Below are 17183 nucleotides of genomic sequence, written 5' to 3' on the forward strand. Positions count from 1 at the left end.
ATGGCCTCACTTTGGAAACTTCCACAATATCAAGTCGTTCTATTATCAGACTTTGCACAGATTTTAACAGAAGAAAGAAAAACAAGAACATGCTCTGTATTGCATATACTTTTATACTGTTCAGGCCAGGTTAATATATAGTCTCGACTTTGTTTTATTTACAGTCCAAACAGATTTGGGCGTTCACTGCAAGATGACGCAACGTCTCTAAAGGTCATCCAGTCCTCTGTAGGCAAATGTCGTGTTACAGTCAGAAGGTCAGAAGGAGAACTTGAAGTATCACTAATCCATCTATCATCCATTGCATCTGGAAACTTTTTTTAATAAACCCACCAAAACCACAACTGAAAAATATAGCCTGGCAACCTTAATTAAATCCACTGGTCTGTTGGACAATTCAGATCATGCAGTGGATATAGGCTAAACCCAATTCCCTGGTACCTGTTCATCGGCTCGGATGTGTCGAGCCATCAGTGCAGTGTTTCACGCACATAACTCCTACCTGACTCAGAGGTAGGAGTTATGTGTGAAGAACCACAGCACAGAAAGTCTCTGTGAAGAACCACAGCACAGAAAGTCTGCTTCTACCCCAGAACACGTAAACATACACAAGCCAGCATTTTCAGTTATTTCACTTTAAACCCCAAACTGCCGGAGTATGATGCATGTATAAGTGCGAGATGCAATTTGCTCTCCATTGACTTTCATGCAAAGTCTCGCTCTACTTTAGATTCTGGTTTTCCACTCAATGAGGTTATATAACCATTTCCAGAAACCATGGGCTATGGACGGAGGGGCCTGCTTCCAAAAATCCTCCAATGTCCTCTGAGGGTAGCCTCAAACACAGAAGATTTATGACTCGACCGTACTGCTTTAAGCAGATTGAATGCACATCTAAGGCTATGTGCCATTCGGATTCACAGACCAAAAAGAGCGCCGTGCCAGCTAATGAAATCAGAATTCCTACAAAAAGCCATTCTTCACCATGACCGTGCAACCTAGATTAATGGCTGAAGAAGAAAATACCCATCAGTAACATTTGCAATTGTATAGCCCCAAGAGTACTAAGAATGAAAAGCATGAAGATATTAAAAACTATAATTCTACAAATAGAAACAACTGGAGAACTACGGCATTAAATGCTTTATTCGTAATACAGTTTGTTCATAAAAAGAACCAGAAACAGTTTATATGAGAAAAATGGCAATAAATACAGTGGGAGAGGAATTTATATGAACATTTCAGAGATTATGGCACAAATAAAATTTTGATAAAAGCAGGAAACTTTAAAAAAAAAAAAAAAAAAAGAAAAGGGCTTTTTGGTCATCCAGTCGAATGAAGAAACTATCAAAGCACCAAAGCCTTGCTGTTCCAGAGCTAGGATAAATACAAGCTTCCAGTGATGTAAAAGGGAAAAAAAAAAAAAAAAAAAAAAAATGGAATGACTATTTATAAAAAAAATAAAAAATAAAAAAAAGCTTTCAGTCCATTATTTTCTACCCACTCTGACACACCTTTAAGATCCTCATCCTTAGTCCTTTCAGGGTGCAGTAGAGCACGGCGTAGCTGGTGAACCTTGTAAGAAACTAGTAAGACTGATCACTCTGAGATGCATGGAAGTCAAATCAGTAAAAAACACCCCAAAAAAGTCACTGTATATAAAAAGTCGTACTGAGCAAAAGCTGCATAGTAAAAATGGGAAATTCTTCACAGTTCTCCGTACTTCATAAAAAAAAAAAAAATTTAAAAAGGCCTTAAAAGGAAGGATCTGAACTGTAAGAACGCAGGCTTAACATTCTGTAGATAACTATGACCAACTGAAAACACTGCCACTCAAACAGGGAAGAAATAGGGAAGGGTTTGGCAGGGATAAGCACTAGGCAATAACACTATCTCTCTCTCTCTTTCTCTCTCTCATCCCTCAATACAAAAAGGAAGACTAGCAAAGATAGCAAAAGACTTGCTCTGTTGATATATATTGCATTAATACTGCTTCGACTAACAGCACAGCTCTCCCTAGTAGTCGATGCCCTGGTCGTTGTAGTGGCCGCTGTATTCATCATGGTAGCTACCCTGGTACTCCTCTTCCTGGTACTCTGCCTGATAGTCACTGTCGCTGATCTCAGAGCCATTCGTGCCTGTGCCCTGGCTGCCATTGGCATGGATGCCCTGCTCTGCGGCATTGGCGCAGTACTTGGGGTCATAGACCTGCCTTCCCAGCCCGTACACGCTCATGCCCTTCTGGGAGGCTACTTTGTTGGTGCCCATCTGCAGAGAGATGGTGGAGTTGTCCAATGGCTGCACTGCAACTTTCTGGTCAAAGATGTCTCTCCTGGTGCCTGGGGCAGACATACCAGCCTAGAGAGAATATAAGTTACAGGTAAGACAAGTCTACACAAGAGCAACCATGTCTAGTACAAAAAATATAAAAAGTTACTACGCAACAAGGCCCATCCACATCTATCCCACCTTCTGTTTTAGAAAATATTTAGTGTCTGTGTGGATGGAAAACACTTGCATGAGCATGCTGTATTGGGCAATAGTACCTCAAAAAACCCCAGAAGAACAAAGACATTGGTTTAACTTTAACCCAAATTATACATCATTACAATTAAACTACTAACAGTTTATAGGAAAAAGAAGGAATTGAGATTCAGCCAGAAACACACACACACACGTGTTGCAACAGCAATGTTTTCATTAGTCTGTTTTCCCCCCATTCACAGAATTTTTAAAAATCTTCACCCTTCATCATACCCTACACGGGTAGCCAAAATGCAGACAAAAACGTCCATTTTTAAAGATTTCCGGATGTATGTGGACAGGGTCCAGTTTAAAATGCTATGCCCCAGAGCTGCCATTGTAACGAATCAAAACTTGGCAGCAATGAATTTAACACTATTTTTAATATCCCAATATAGCACCTTGCCAGAAGCATACGCAAAACATAATGTGAAAATACTAATGCATTCTTAATATGACTTTTCAGTTCAGTTGATCATCATTATTGCAATTCTTTCTCTTGAATGGTTTAGTAAGCCCACCTGGCTGGCTCCCTTGTTAGTACCCATCTGCAGGCTGATGGTGGTCTGATCATAAGGCTTGTCTGTCTGTGTCTTTGGGTCATAAAGATGTCTCCGGGTGCCATAAGCAGTCATCCCAGCCTGGCTTGCACATTTGTTTGTTCCCATCTGAAAACAGCAGATAATGATCACTTTATCCTACGTATACAAAAATGAACAAAATAGGGACCAATCAGTCTGATGTCATAGGCAGGAATGGTGCCTAACCTGAAGTCCAATAACACATTGACCAGCCTTCATCTTCTCATCATCAAAGTGTCTTTCTTGCTTATCTGCGTATTTCACTCCGATGTCGACCTTTGTGTCCATGCCTTTGGTTTTTGCCTACAAAACAATAAGAGTATTTTTTTAAATTACACAGGAGTATGTATTCACACAATAAGCATGCGCTCCATTTTAAGTAAAAGGCAACTGATGGAGAAATGATAGAGGGTCAGAACATACCATGCTGGCTAGAGCCAGGAGTGTGGTCTGGACTTGAGTCATATTCCCATTTTCAAAGAGGTCATTGGCTTCAAAGATGTCATTGGGCTTCAAGCCATAGGCTAAGATGGCTTTGATGAAATTCCCAAGGTTCTCCAGCTAAGGGAGGGAAACGGAGCAACAGTAAGAGCCATTTCTCAGCAAGCCCATCAGAATGTAATAACCAGATAAAAGGCTTTATGAATGGGTCCATTTATTCCCATGATCAGGCAATGTCTATGCAGGCTAGGTTTCTGTAAGACCATTACTGTGCTGTCCCTGGAGTTATATCTCTGCTTTCCAGGACAATGTATGCCTTTCACATCAGAAAACCATCAGGTGGGACCAAAAATAACTCTACCTTATGCCAGTTCAACTGCGAGTGGTTGATTTTCTTTATGGCACCGGGCTGTAGCTTGTTTATTAACCTAAAAAAAAAAAAAAAAATAGAAACATTGACAAGCATAAACCTCAAAAAAAACAAATATTTCTTCAGTTCTTATACAAAAACAAAAATATGATAAAACGCCATTTTGTACAGATTTACAGGACATGTACATATCATGGAATAAATCAAGTTTTGAAATGTCCTTTCCTCTGAACATAGAGGACACTGCAGCATGATTGACCGTTTGATCCATCAGCTGCACAAGCTGAGTCAGCATCCTCTCCATGCCACACACTATGGGTAGTGCAGCACAGTCACTAGTTCAGCTGTGCTGCAGTCCCCTGAGGCATTATATGACACTGAGTGCTATGGGATCCACACACACACACACACACACACACACACACACACACACACACACACACACACACACACACACACACACACACACACACACACACACACACACACACACACACACTTTCAGCATAACATGGTCACGTGGACTTACTCGCACAAAATTACACCGTCCTTCAAACCCTTTTGAAAGTTGTCTCCAATGGGCATGCCAGTCACCTCCTCAATCCAGAAGCGAAGCTCCTCCTCCTTCTGAAGATCATATTTCTGTGCAATCTAAATGTGAAAAAACATACAAAATGGAGAACAAGAGATGCAAGTTAGGTGCACTGCAGTCTTCTTATCTTGATGTAAACACGTCCTACAAAAGGTTTTAACTGCAAGAATGATCACAATATGCTTTGAATCTTTAGAGGAAATGTGGCCAAGTGTTAGTATTTCAGCCACAGCTTGAAAACAGAGACTGCACAATTGCATTTTATCATTCATCCTCGTCCTCACAATGTTCAGCCATGTCAAATCACGTCCCCTGATCAGAACCAGATGTAGCACTAACTCAACAGGACACAGATGCTTGAGAAGAATCACTGAAAGCTTAAAATATGAATTGATTTACATGGTTCTCACTTTTTACTACAAGTTCATGATCGATTTAAATCATTTTGAATTTGGGCGTTTGGCCTGTTCTTTTGTTTTTGTTCCTGAGTAAGCCTCCTAGGTCATGTGATGCATCACAGACACATGATTATACCAACAACAGAATGTAAATTCCTACAATGAATCAGAGCACTGAACAGTTTCTGGCTGCTAGGTTCTGCTTCTAGTAGCTTTAATCGCTCAATGGCACGAGTCGCATGCATGCAGGACACTGGATCTTACTACTAAATGCCAAAGTCAACAATGCTGCAAACTATGAAGGTCTGTGGTCCAGCTGTGTGTGTGCGCTGTACTTGCTCTTAAGAGGTAGGAGGATATAAATACAAGACAGAAGGCAATGACTCCAGTGCAGGAGGAACAACTACAGTAGCAGAAAAACAGAGAAAGACTAGTTTTAACCTCCAGCATGACAGAATGCATACTGAATACCACTTAACATTACTCTAGAGCCAGCCGGAAAAACGAAATACCAGGAAATGACATTTATCTTTGGTGTGCTATTTCAAGGACAGCTTTCCCAGTCAGCTCCTTTATTGACAAAACTGCTACAGTTATCAGACTTCAAATCTGCAGGATTAGAAACTGAGCCAGATCCTTGGGACTAAAGCAGATGAGCTGAAGGCTCTCTGCTCTGAAGCTGTTCCTGCACATTTCCCACAGTCAAAACATGATAAGCTGGAGCCTTCGTTAAATATGGAATGCTCCACATGGCCTTCAGCACACAGTCTGCTGTCACCAGCTTCATTCCTACCCAGCTCCTTCTGGCTGCCACTTATTTACAGAGACACCAAGCATATCCATTCACGCCTTGGAGTGTGTGGCTTAAATCAGCTAACTCTGTGCAGATAATACAATCAAGTCAGCTAATTAAAAAGTACAGATGTTACAGTTGAACTAAAGTGGCCCTTTTTAAAAGAATATCTAAATATCTTAAAGAAATAAAAATCTACAAAGCCTTTTTTCGTGGCATAATGGCTTCTATTGGCAACATCTCTACCACTTTATTATCTCTACAAGATAAGACAGCAGAAAAGAGAGAACACATCTGGCCTCCTTTGTTTTCATTCTCTTTTCTGTCACAAACGTGACTCATTCCCGTCTGTATAGATATTAGCCTATTGTCACCACATAAATTATGCTTGGCTGACATTGGGCTAGGACAAAAAGGCTGAAAGAGTAATATGAGCTAAAGCACATTCGTCCTCAAGCGCCCCTACAGACATATGGGAAGTGGTAGCCTTTCAAAACTTCCATGCACAACCAAAAACTTTCATGCTGATCATTTTTTTTCCCTTTTTCTCAGTGGAGAGAAGGCCAGGTTTGGCTAGGGTGCAGTCAATCACTGGCCCCTTTCAAAGGCCTGGTAGCTGGAATGTGAGGCCAGAGGGACCAAAAAAAAAAAAAAAAAAAAAGAAAAAAAGTGACTGCAGAGCACCATCACTCCCTTCTGTGAAATCTGAGGTCAGTCAAAAAGGCTTTTCTCTCATAATGATAGGCAAAAGGGCAAACCTTATAAAGTCTCACATTTTCCAAAGGGCAAATATGTAGTTGTGTAACACGAGGTTCAAAAGATCAGCCATTTTTTTGGATGGATTTTGGCACTCACAGTTATAGCCCACATGCAGAGCCAGTTCACTAAGAAATTAATTGGGGGTGGGGGTTGAGACAGAGACACCGGACAAAACAGAGTTTTTTAAGTTGTTTTTTTTCTTTTACTTCTTCATCAGGTCACCAAATCGAGTTACGGGTGAAACAACTAACTTTGATAACTGGTGAACTTTGAGAAGTCTTCAGTGAACTTTGATATGAGTTCAGCAGGAATCATCAAACCTCACTACAGGATTCACATTCCTCCTTTACAATTCTAAGCATTTCCTGATGACTGAGCAAAACAGGATGGACATCTGCACAAAAAAGGACCCAGAGAGCATGAGTTCGCAACAAAAAGGTCCTGCAAGATCAATAATACATGTTCAGCATGCCAAGAACGGGCCTTCTCTGAAACATTTGCTCAGATAAAAACATAGTTGCAAGTGGCGGTAAGAAGAATGTACATTTCTTGAATCTTTTCCAAAGCATAGTAAATTAATCTTACAAACATGCAGATCAACGTCTATAAATCCTTAATGGAAACTAAGACCGACTTAAAATCCTGTTCAACATTCCCAGCTGCTATTCATTAATATTTAACCACCAGTTAGCGAGCGAAATGCCCAACAGAGCATGTGAAGCGGGAGATTGGCCGTACCATGCATGCGAGGTCGACTAGAATCGTTTACACATGAATACAACTCAAAGACAGGACGTGACCAGAGAGGTCAGCGGATAAATGATGACACTGAAAAACAAAAAGTCCTTGAACACTCAAGAACCTCAGTCCTGAACAGGTAGATGTGACCAAACATGCTCTCAGGATAACATTGTGTACATGGCCTTCAAAGCCAAAGCTTTAAGATCAGTTTAAAGGCCAGCGAATAGACAGGGGGTCCTGTTAGAGCCTTGCAGGGGATGTAAAAGACAAAAACAGCACAACAATGGCCTCAGGAAACGGACTTTCCTGTCCTACCCAAAATGGCATCACACAGTTAACAGGAGAAGCCCTCTACACAGCCTGAAATGATGCAGGAAAATATTGCTTGTCAGCACATTGCAGGGAACCCTTCGGCCTGCCATGCTACCCCTTCTGCATGAACAGCGTTTTAACGGAGGTAGGTTAGGCCTAAGCTCTAGCCGGAATGTGGCATTAGGGAGAAATGGGCCATGGCCACCATCTCTAAACCTGGTGTGGTTACACAAAAACCATGCGACCTTTCAGAGGTCCATTCAGCTCTCATCTGGCTCTTCTCCAGGGCACTCAGCTCCACAGTCTCAAGAGGAACGTGCTTACAGGGGACAGTCTGGAAGCAAGATGAACGAGCATGCCATGGGTAAATATGAAATTTACCACAGTGGGAAAAAGCTGTTTCTCAGGCCAAAAAGAACAAGGTCATCCTGATTTAAGACCTCTACAAATTAATCTGCTGAAATTCCTGTGTACCCCATGCTTCTGAGATGGTATTTAAAAATGTACAACCATTCAGTCGGTTTATTGGGGATTGAATGCTTTTGAAGTAGTATCTGGTCAATATATAATTTTTAATCGACAGAAAATTACAGCAATGTGGTGTTACAATAATACAAAAACCCAACATCAAACCCATCAGCAGACAATCATACTGATTTTCATGTCAAATAGAGTTTTATTATTATTAAAAAAAAACAAAACAAAAAAAAGCAAGCCAGAGTTCATTGCTCTGAACTGTGTACTGGCTGTCCCAACAAGCCACCCACCAAAGGCAAACATTAGCACAAACCAGAGCCAAAACATCCCCTCCAACATGTGTAGACTTGATGACTGTATGACGAAGAATGAACCTGTGACCTAATGGAAGCATTAATGTATCTATAACCAGTAGTTCACTGGTTGTGTTAAGCAATAAATGAAGTTATGGTATGTTGGCAAAGAGCCTGTAATGACTGGCCCTTGAGTAATGTACTATTGCATAGCTGGAAATAGGGCAGGGGTTCATGACTATGCTGAATACACCCCCCCCGCCATTTCGGTCACCCTTGAAATATTAAGGAGAAGAACAAATGACCATTAGCTCAAGTAGAGACTAGATTTAGCTCCAGTTTACAAATTATACAGCACACAGACATAGCAATATCTGACCCGGATGTCAAACGCTTATCCTCCTTCCCTTATTTCCAGAACATACAGGCCTGCACCAATGAGCGCTCGGCTTTCAGCAAAGCAAACTGGTGTTAAAACTAGAGGAACAAGAACAACGAGTCTCTGAAAACTCCTGGCCCATAAAAAAAGGTCTGAAACAAAATGCTCCTGAGAAGGATGTTCCCTCACTGCTAATGAATCCAGTCTTCACCACGTTCTGACCCACAAAGTTCCCTTTAGAAATGTCACAAAAGACACAATCCGATAAAGCGAAGCACAACACTGAGCAATTCTGCATTAGTAGGTAATGCAATCCCTTGCTTAAGTTCATCATGAATTCTATGTGGCAAAAATACTTTATCAATTTAGTCACTGTACTTTTTAATTTTTATTTATTTATTTATTTATTTTTCCACTCTCTTTCATAAGTATATTTCTGACTCTAGACTTTCACTGTTACTTGAATATGTTAACATAGTCCCCCTGGATTTTCACACACAGTCTTATATAAAAGCTTGCGCTCTAAATTTCATGAAAAGTGACACCTGGCCAACTGTGAACCATGGGGATGGATCCCTCATGCTTTTGGGGTTGTTTTGCTGCTGGTGGACGCAAACACTGCACCATCTGTTAAAAGGCTGAAGACAAAAAGCATAGCTACTACAATAGGTAATTAATCCAAATCTTACTTTAACCTTCATGGACTCTTCATGACTGAAGGGACATAAACTGAAGCTTATAGAATGGTCCAAACAGTGTTCTGACCTAAACATTATGAAAAACAAATTGTGGATAAAAATCTAGAAGAACATAATCGGCTCTGTAGAGTCCCAACAAATAACTTCTGTTATAAGTGTTACGAAAGACAGGCTCCACTGTGCATTAGAATTTGCTGGGAATACAGCATTTTGTGGTTGATTAGCTACGAAGGCTGTTTATTAGTCATTTGGCAAAGGGTGCCCAAACATGTACATAAAGCTCTTAGTAAAGGGTGTTTGCACTTTTCACACAAACCCCTGATGTGTGAGCCAAATACAGTTAGGCTTTGAACTTTCCAGCTAACCTAAACATTATTTTACCATGAGATTATTAGCAGTGGTTTCTAGAGCTTTACAATTTTTGAAAGAAAGAGAAATGAAGAAAAGCAAAAGCAATGGTTTTCCACTTAGCATTACGTAACACTAAAGAACGCTAGAAGGCAGAGCTTGGCAGCAAAACTTGGACCACATGGTTCATAGATACCCCGGGCCACACGAGGTAAACCAGGAGAGCCACAGCTTACACAGCTGAAGTGTGCTTCCAGAATCTTTCCAGAACAGAAATAAATCACCACACGTTAAGACATCAGAAAATCTTCTTTGAGAACCATCTCTGTGATCTACATTAAAAATGTGCTTGTTAGTGTGGGGTTGTGGCCTGATGTCGACGCAAGCCCTTTCTCAATGGAGGCATGAACCTCTGGGCTTCAGTAAACGTCACATCTCAGGAATGCTGAGAATTCCTGTGATTAAAATACCACAGACTTTTTGCGCGGAAGCTACCAGAACAATGACTGCAAAATACTGAATGAGTAGAGATACACAGGAAAAATGTCCAGCATGACTAGTGGAGAAACCTTCAAAATGGAGAAATAGCCAGAATGTGGGGATTTGTCCTTTTAGGCTGTACAATGTCTTTCTGGAACCTCTAGGAAAAATCAGTTGCAGGAGGCAGAATATAAAGCGCGGTCTATTTTTTGCTGTTAACTTTTTCTGGTGAACTTTTCACTGCCATCAGGCAAAATCCTTGCATCTCAGTTCATCAGCTTTTTTTTTTTATATCGCCAGAATTTCACAATGACCAATAGACATGACCTGGAATTCAAACATTTTACATTGACCAAGATTGAAAGTTAGGAAGGTTTCCTGCTCCAGTAAAGTTGCCATTTTGAAAATGCAAGGTTTGTCTTTATGAAGAAACTTGATTAAGCAGTATCCGAACAGGACAGTTTATGCATGTCCTCTCTGTGAGCTACAGATCAGTAAATAGCCTTTAATCGACGACCACCATCGTTTCACTCAGACACAATCTGTGAATCAATGTAAAGCTCAATGTGTTAAATATGGCCTGCTGCTCTGAGAGGAGGGGGGGGGGCAGGCCCGCCGGCTCCTCCCATGGCCATGAACAATGAACTAAAATCTACACGGTTTTGGGGTCTTCTTCCATTCATCCTCCAAAAATAAAAAGTGGAGACTTGCACAAATTTCCAAAGCCGTCATGAATCGAAGCTACTGAAGTTTCGACGGACACATAAAAAAGTGGGTTACTATTTTTTACAAAGATCGACATATGGGTAGAAACTGTAGCCCTACTGGCCCTGAAAACCAACCCAGACCTGCAACAAAAAGACCTCGACTAAAAGAAAAATTAGACTTAAAATAAAATACGCTAAAACTCATTTTCTGAGGTAAACAAGAAGCTGACCAGCATATTTCCCCCTCCTGTTCTCACTTTTCTCTGTTAGAAAAAGTTAAGGCCAGTCCTCTAGTCTCTTCCCCACACTTTAACTTGGCGTCAACACGAAAAAGTGTCCAGAATGTAAACATTTATAAACACCGGATTTTATTAAGCCATTAATCACGCTGTTTTTCCTTTTGTAAAAAAGGGACTGTGAAAGGGACAGTTCCCGGACACTGCCTGTACGTTAAAGCCAGTCTTATTCCTCCAGAGTCATTTTCTCTGGGTGCTCCTCATTTTACACTACACAAACTTCAGCTCAGGCTCAGCTTACCTTGCTTTTCACCTCCGCTGATAATCCGTAGGCTGGTCCCTTGTTGAATTGGGTCATGATGCTCTCTCTGTAAAGTTTCTTCGTGTCACTCTCTGGAAACAAAGCAGACCTACCAACACTTTACTTTGTCTGATTTTTTGTCAAACCACGGCGGAGGTAAATCGGAGGTCCACTGCTGTTCAGTCCAAACACGTTAAATCCCTGCCGGCCTCCTCCTGCTCTTGCTCCGCTCGCTCGGAAACTTCTCGCTTCAGCTGCTGATTTTCTGGAGAGAGGGGAAAATAGTAGTGTCGCCAGACGATTGACGGCGTCCTTTCAGCCAATCACAGCGGCCAGATTTGCATACGCTGCCTGCCTATTGTTACAGATCTCCGTAAACTAGACATATAAACACACAGCAGCTGTACAGTATTTTAGAGAGTATTTACAAAACAATAATGCCTTTATTTATACTGGTGGGTCATTTTTTTTAACATAAAAAAAAATAGTAATGAAGTAATGGGGTTGCACTTCCCTGAGTATTTTTTATATATATATATATATATATATATATATATATATATATATATATATATATATATATAAAATATATATATATATATAATATAATAATATAATATAATATAATAATATATATATATATAATATATAATATAATAATAAGGACCAGAGGTGGGAAGAGTAGCCTAGTATTGGTACTTCACTAAAACAGTGACTCAAGTAAAAGTAAAGTAGCATACCCCAGATTATGTTTTATTAATGAGCGTTACATTGGTTAGATAAATATTTGATGAAATAATGACTTAGAAGTAATTAGTAACTTAGTAACTTCTAAGTAACTTAGAAGTAAGTAGTAATACTTCACACACAGTATATGGTCAGTATACTTGGTCAGTAAAAAAATCAGCATAAATATATATATATATTTATGCTGATTTTTTTACTGACCAAGTATACTGAGCATATACTGTGTGTGAAGTATTACTACTTTTCAGTAAGTTATATTTCAGTCAACATTTTTCAGTTTGTTACTGCTGCTTTGTGAAAAGCCACACCTCTCACTTGAAGTGCATATTTTTGTTTTAACCAAGACTACCTAACCCAACCCACCTAGTAATACTCTCTTCTTATCACATGTAATGCTCCCAACACTGAGAGAGGAAGAACTGACACATGCCTCCTCTGACACACGCACAACCAGCTACCGCCTCTTTTGGAGCTGCTGCTGATGCAATGTCCCCAGGCAACCAATGTGCTCTGGGGAAAGCACCAAAAACCCAGCTCTGCATCTGCAATGAGATGTAGTGATGAGGGGAGAGAGAGAGAACCATCTACCCATCTGGAGAGAGGAAGACCAATTGTGCTCTCTCAGGCTCCGTCTGCTGATGGCATAGTGCTGCATCTTAATGTAATGTCACTGTTTTATTGCTGGTAGCAGAGGTGAGGTAAGCAAACTCGAGTGACAGTGGTGTCGGTGTCGGTCTTTCCAAAGAACTCTTAACTATGAAAGGAAATCAATGTATTCTCAGTAATTTAGAGTTTTTCTATTGGTCTGCCCATCCAGCTATTATATCCAACCACTCACACAGTGTACAGAGCAGCTACAGGTTCAAATAATGGAGATATATGTTTTTCATATATGCTGTCATGTTTTTGACAGCAATATCATTTGCATTCAAGTCATTTGGCCGATGCTCAAAGCGATAGAGCGATTTCATTTTGAATCATGTTACACAGGTAGGTGAATGTAATGTTAGGAGTCTTGCCCAAGGATACGGAAGGCAGTATTCTGAAGAATTTTATTAATCACTTTTACTTCTACTTTAGCAGAAGTAAAACACACATTAATATTTTCATTTAACATCAATATTTTAATAGTTTTAGTCACCTCTATCCTCCTCTGAGCCATTAATTATTTTGGTTACATAAATGCTTACTTGATAGCTTATTTGATTATGAAAAATGTTAAAAATAAACATTTGGAAGTTAAACTTCATAGGACATTGTGTAAATGTATTTTATTTAGAAACATACTCCTGGGTTTAACCTGTAATTGTTCCTCAGTAAAAAGTAGAGTAGTTTAACACAACAGTTTGCAAGAATAACCACCTAAATGTACCCATTTTTATTTGAGGCACATCCTTCACAGAAGACATGCTACACATCAGAATCAGTATTTGAGTATTTGAGGCAATGCGCAGCTCTCACTACACTCGTATATATGCTGTGCAGTCACATTTTTACTTTTCAAGGTTGTACTGAGGAGCAAAAAAAGAAAAAAAAGACACAAAGTGTCTCTGTTTGCTGAGATGCACATCTGTTTCCACTCTGCTTCCTAAATAGAAGGACACTGTTAGAGAATGTTCAATGTGCTCATCTTCATTACTTTCACTTAAAAAGATCTGGAGTGTCTTTTCCCCCCACTGTCTACAGAAATGAGTCAACTGTAGGTTAATGTTGGCAAATTTAAATGCCTCTTGTATCCATTACCCGCACGTGTGCAGCCTACAAGTGGCTGTTCTCCTTCAGGAGAGAGTACCTGAACCAATGGACACAGAGGAGACCAAAAAACAGGTTTAACTGGGGTGTTGTTACATTGAATAAGATGCAGATTATGGCACTATAGGAGTGTGTTGAGGACACAACAATGCAAGCATTGGAAAATAAAATGTTAGCTTGGTCTTCCTTATACAGCGCTACACTAAAAGAGCAGAACTCTTGTAACTTTCAGTGTGGATGTATAAGCCTGATCTATTTCACATCACTCACATACCAGACTTTAAATCAGTCTAAGCTGGATCCCTTCAGCATGGACGTTGGAGCTCTGCCATACCAGCAGTCTGGGCCTCCTCATCCTACTGCCGCTGACTTAATCACTGCAACAAGTTGCCAATAACAACAGTCAGCCTTCATTAAGATGCTGCAGAAGCAATGGCCAAGACAGTATTCAGGACCAGAGGTGGGAAGAGTAGCCTAGTATTGGTACTTCACTAAAACAGTGACTCAAGTAAAAGTAAAGTAGCATACCCCAGATTATGTTTTATTAATGAGCGTTACATTGGTTAGATAAATATTTGATGAAATAATTTAGACTTAGAAGTAATTAGGTAGAAGTAAAACTAGCTATCAAAAACATCAGGTACAGGTAAAACTCCTAAAAACACTCAGTGGGAGTTGTTGGTACATCCAGCATTTATCAGCATGGAAACTGACGTTTTTTAGGTGTTTTTTATTTAAAAATCTGTTCTGCTCAACTGCTGGAGTTGGCCCTGGTTCATAACCCTCTTCTTGAAGTAGCATTTTCTCACACACACCAACTAACCAGGACTTCATCAAAGCATTTTAGTACATAGATAGATTCCTAAATGGCTGGGCGAGTATCAAACTGATCACTACCTCTACCAGTTAAGATGACACTAATGAAACACTTTAGGGAAACTGGGCCCTGTTTATTGATAATACTTTCCCAGGCAAATACTGCAAGAAGATCAGGGTTGGGAACCTTTGGTCTAAAAAAATGCTAAAGCCTGGAAACCGTAGAAGTACAAATCCATCATTTGTTTTTGGAGTATACAAAACTAGCCACTACCCAACTTTTGCTCTCAACACACACCTCTTCACCTGTTTAGTAGGTCAGCAGGGAAGTTCATGCACATTCTCAACACTGCAATAGTTTATTGTTACTGTGTATTCACAGTCAGATGATCTTTGACAGCACTGCTGCTTCCTGAACTGGTTTATGACTATTACAAAGGCCTAACCTGATCTCTGAAAAGCCGACACTTCAGCTGTCACTTCTTTACTTTTCAGAGAGGTCTTACCGTCAAGGGCAAACTGTAAGACTGTGCGGAAACTGTAAAGCAAGCATACAAAGAACTGATTTGCATGAACGTTGACAAAAAGGATCCGTGTCACGATGACATAAGCGCATTCACGTGTGACAGGAGTAGCTTTTCCTTTTCCCCTGTAAACGTTAACAGAAATAGCAAAATCATATTTGGTGTTCAGAGTGCTATAAAAAGAAGCAGCAGAGAATTCGTGCCCCCCCCCCCCCCCCCCCTCCTTATCCTTATGGTTGGAAAACAAAACATCTCAATTATTCACACCACTTCCTCTGGCCCTCAGCAAGGGTTGTATGGGAGCAGCAACAGCAGCCTGGACAGGAAACGCTCCACAATGCTCTGCTACAACACAAAAGCAGGGAAAGCACAGCAGCACTCACAAGCAGCACAGCAATCCTTACATGCACAAGGCTCATCAAGTTCTGAAGAAATGTACTCAGCAGATTTCTTAAAAACCTTACTAATTTTTCTGTAGACCCATGTGTGTCTAAACAGTGATCAGACATGCAGCATTTGATGAAATGTAAATGACACAGCTAATAATAATAAACATTTACTAATAAAAGCATAAATGTATCAATTTAAAGTCAATTACAAATACACAACGTAAAAATGTGTGTTGTAACAAATGTTTTAGAATGTATAGAACTACCCCCATCACATGATGCTACCAGAGATGGTAGGATGAGCACTAGCATGTGCTTCCTCATATGAAACCAACCATATATTTTCAAACTGCTGCTAATGTAATGGCATTGGACAGGTGAAAAAGGTTGGAGAAGTTGCAACTACCAATTCTGCTATGTCAGCTAACAGACGCCCGCACTGGCTAGTATCATGCTAAATGATGAGGGAGCTGGAGAGCCATCCTAGACCCGTTTACACCTGATTATATATATATATATATATATATATATATATAGGATTATATCTGGATAAGGCCAAGCCACATTAAAATGCAGATGTAAACACACTGGAGACTCATTTAAATCAGATACAAATCCGATCACTTAAACCACTTCAGGAGGTGTTATGAGACGCATTTGAGCCGCTTGTTATAGCTGTGTCACCCCCAGATGCATTCGACAACCAAAAGCCTGCCCAGTACAGTCGAAACACCAGTAATAGTTGCTTCTTGCCAGGATTCAATCCAGATACTAGTCAAATGAAGTGACCAAGCTGTGGTCTCTGGGCATGTCTGTGGATCGAAACTGCAATCTTCCCATAATTGGGGCCTATGCTTACATGGCTGTGCCACTTTTGAGCTCCAGAAAATGACTTCACTGAAAATGGAAATTACTATACTAAAAAAAAAAAAATAATAATAAAAATGTCTAATATTAGCATGATAACTAGTTAAATAAATTACACCCCATCACAAGTACAGTGTGACAGGATTGTACTTCCCAGTTATTTGACAAAAAAAAAAGTTTTCACAGAAGTGAGCAGGTCGAGGTAGGTAAATCTGTTTCCAGAAAGAGGTTTTTCCTTTTTTTCTTTCAATGACATCTAATTGGTATGATCATTTGGCACTGATCACGCGGAAAGCACCCAGTACAGTACAGTATTCAGATCATTTCCTGAAGACTCCAGCCCCTATTCATTCTGGGCATTAATGACTTATGAGTTGAATCAGGTGTTTTTTTCCAGGCTCCCCTGGTCTAGTGGTCCAGGCTGTCACACACCCCTCTCATTCAAGTAGAACATCCAATTGAACAATAAAAAGCAGGTGTTTTCCAACCGTTTTCAGCTTGCCATGACATTGTGTAAAGTGTTTGATTTGATGTGCAGAAGCTTGTGCCGAGGACTCGTTTCTGCTTGTTTTGCCAAGAGCACTGTGACGGCACTTTTCAGCAGCGAATCATCTTCCCAATGCTTTCTCTCAGTTTCACTTGAAAACCAGAAAACCGGG

General features: G+C 40.2%; 1 protein-coding gene across 1 annotated transcript; it reads right to left on the reverse strand.

Moving 5' to 3' along the window:
* Window positions 1–1128: 1128 nt before the first annotated feature.
* On the reverse strand, window positions 1129–11685 carry cnn3a (calponin 3, acidic a). The gene is made up of 7 exons (XM_072678787.1): window positions 11430–11685; window positions 4445–4566; window positions 3907–3973; window positions 3528–3665; window positions 3291–3407; window positions 3045–3191; window positions 1129–2358 (listed from the first exon to the last, which is right to left on the reverse strand). The coding sequence occupies exons 1-7, from the start codon at window positions 11484–11486 to the stop codon at window positions 2017–2019; spliced, it is 990 nt and encodes a 329-aa protein (XP_072534888.1). The 5' UTR covers window positions 11487–11685; the 3' UTR covers window positions 1129–2016.
* Between the last annotated feature and the right edge of the window lie 5498 nt (window positions 11686–17183).

Source organism: Salminus brasiliensis, chromosome 5 (genome assembly GCF_030463535.1).
Source record: "Salminus brasiliensis chromosome 5, fSalBra1.hap2, whole genome shotgun sequence".
In the NCBI taxonomy this organism is placed as follows: domain Eukaryota; kingdom Metazoa; phylum Chordata; class Actinopteri; order Characiformes; family Bryconidae; genus Salminus; species Salminus brasiliensis.

Coding starts and splice junctions, on each gene's coding strand:
- cnn3a (XM_072678787.1), bottom strand. CDS start 11,486: ATGACCCAATTCAACAAGGGACCAGCCTACGGATTATCAGCGGAGGTG. Junction 3,408..3,527: donor TCCTGGCTCTAGCCAGCATG/GTATGTTCTGAC, acceptor ATTGTTTTGTAG/GCAAAAACCAAAGGCATGGA. Junction 3,192..3,290: donor AATGTGTTATTGGACTTCAG/GTTAGGCACCAT, acceptor TGCTGTTTTCAG/ATGGGAACAAACAAATGTGC.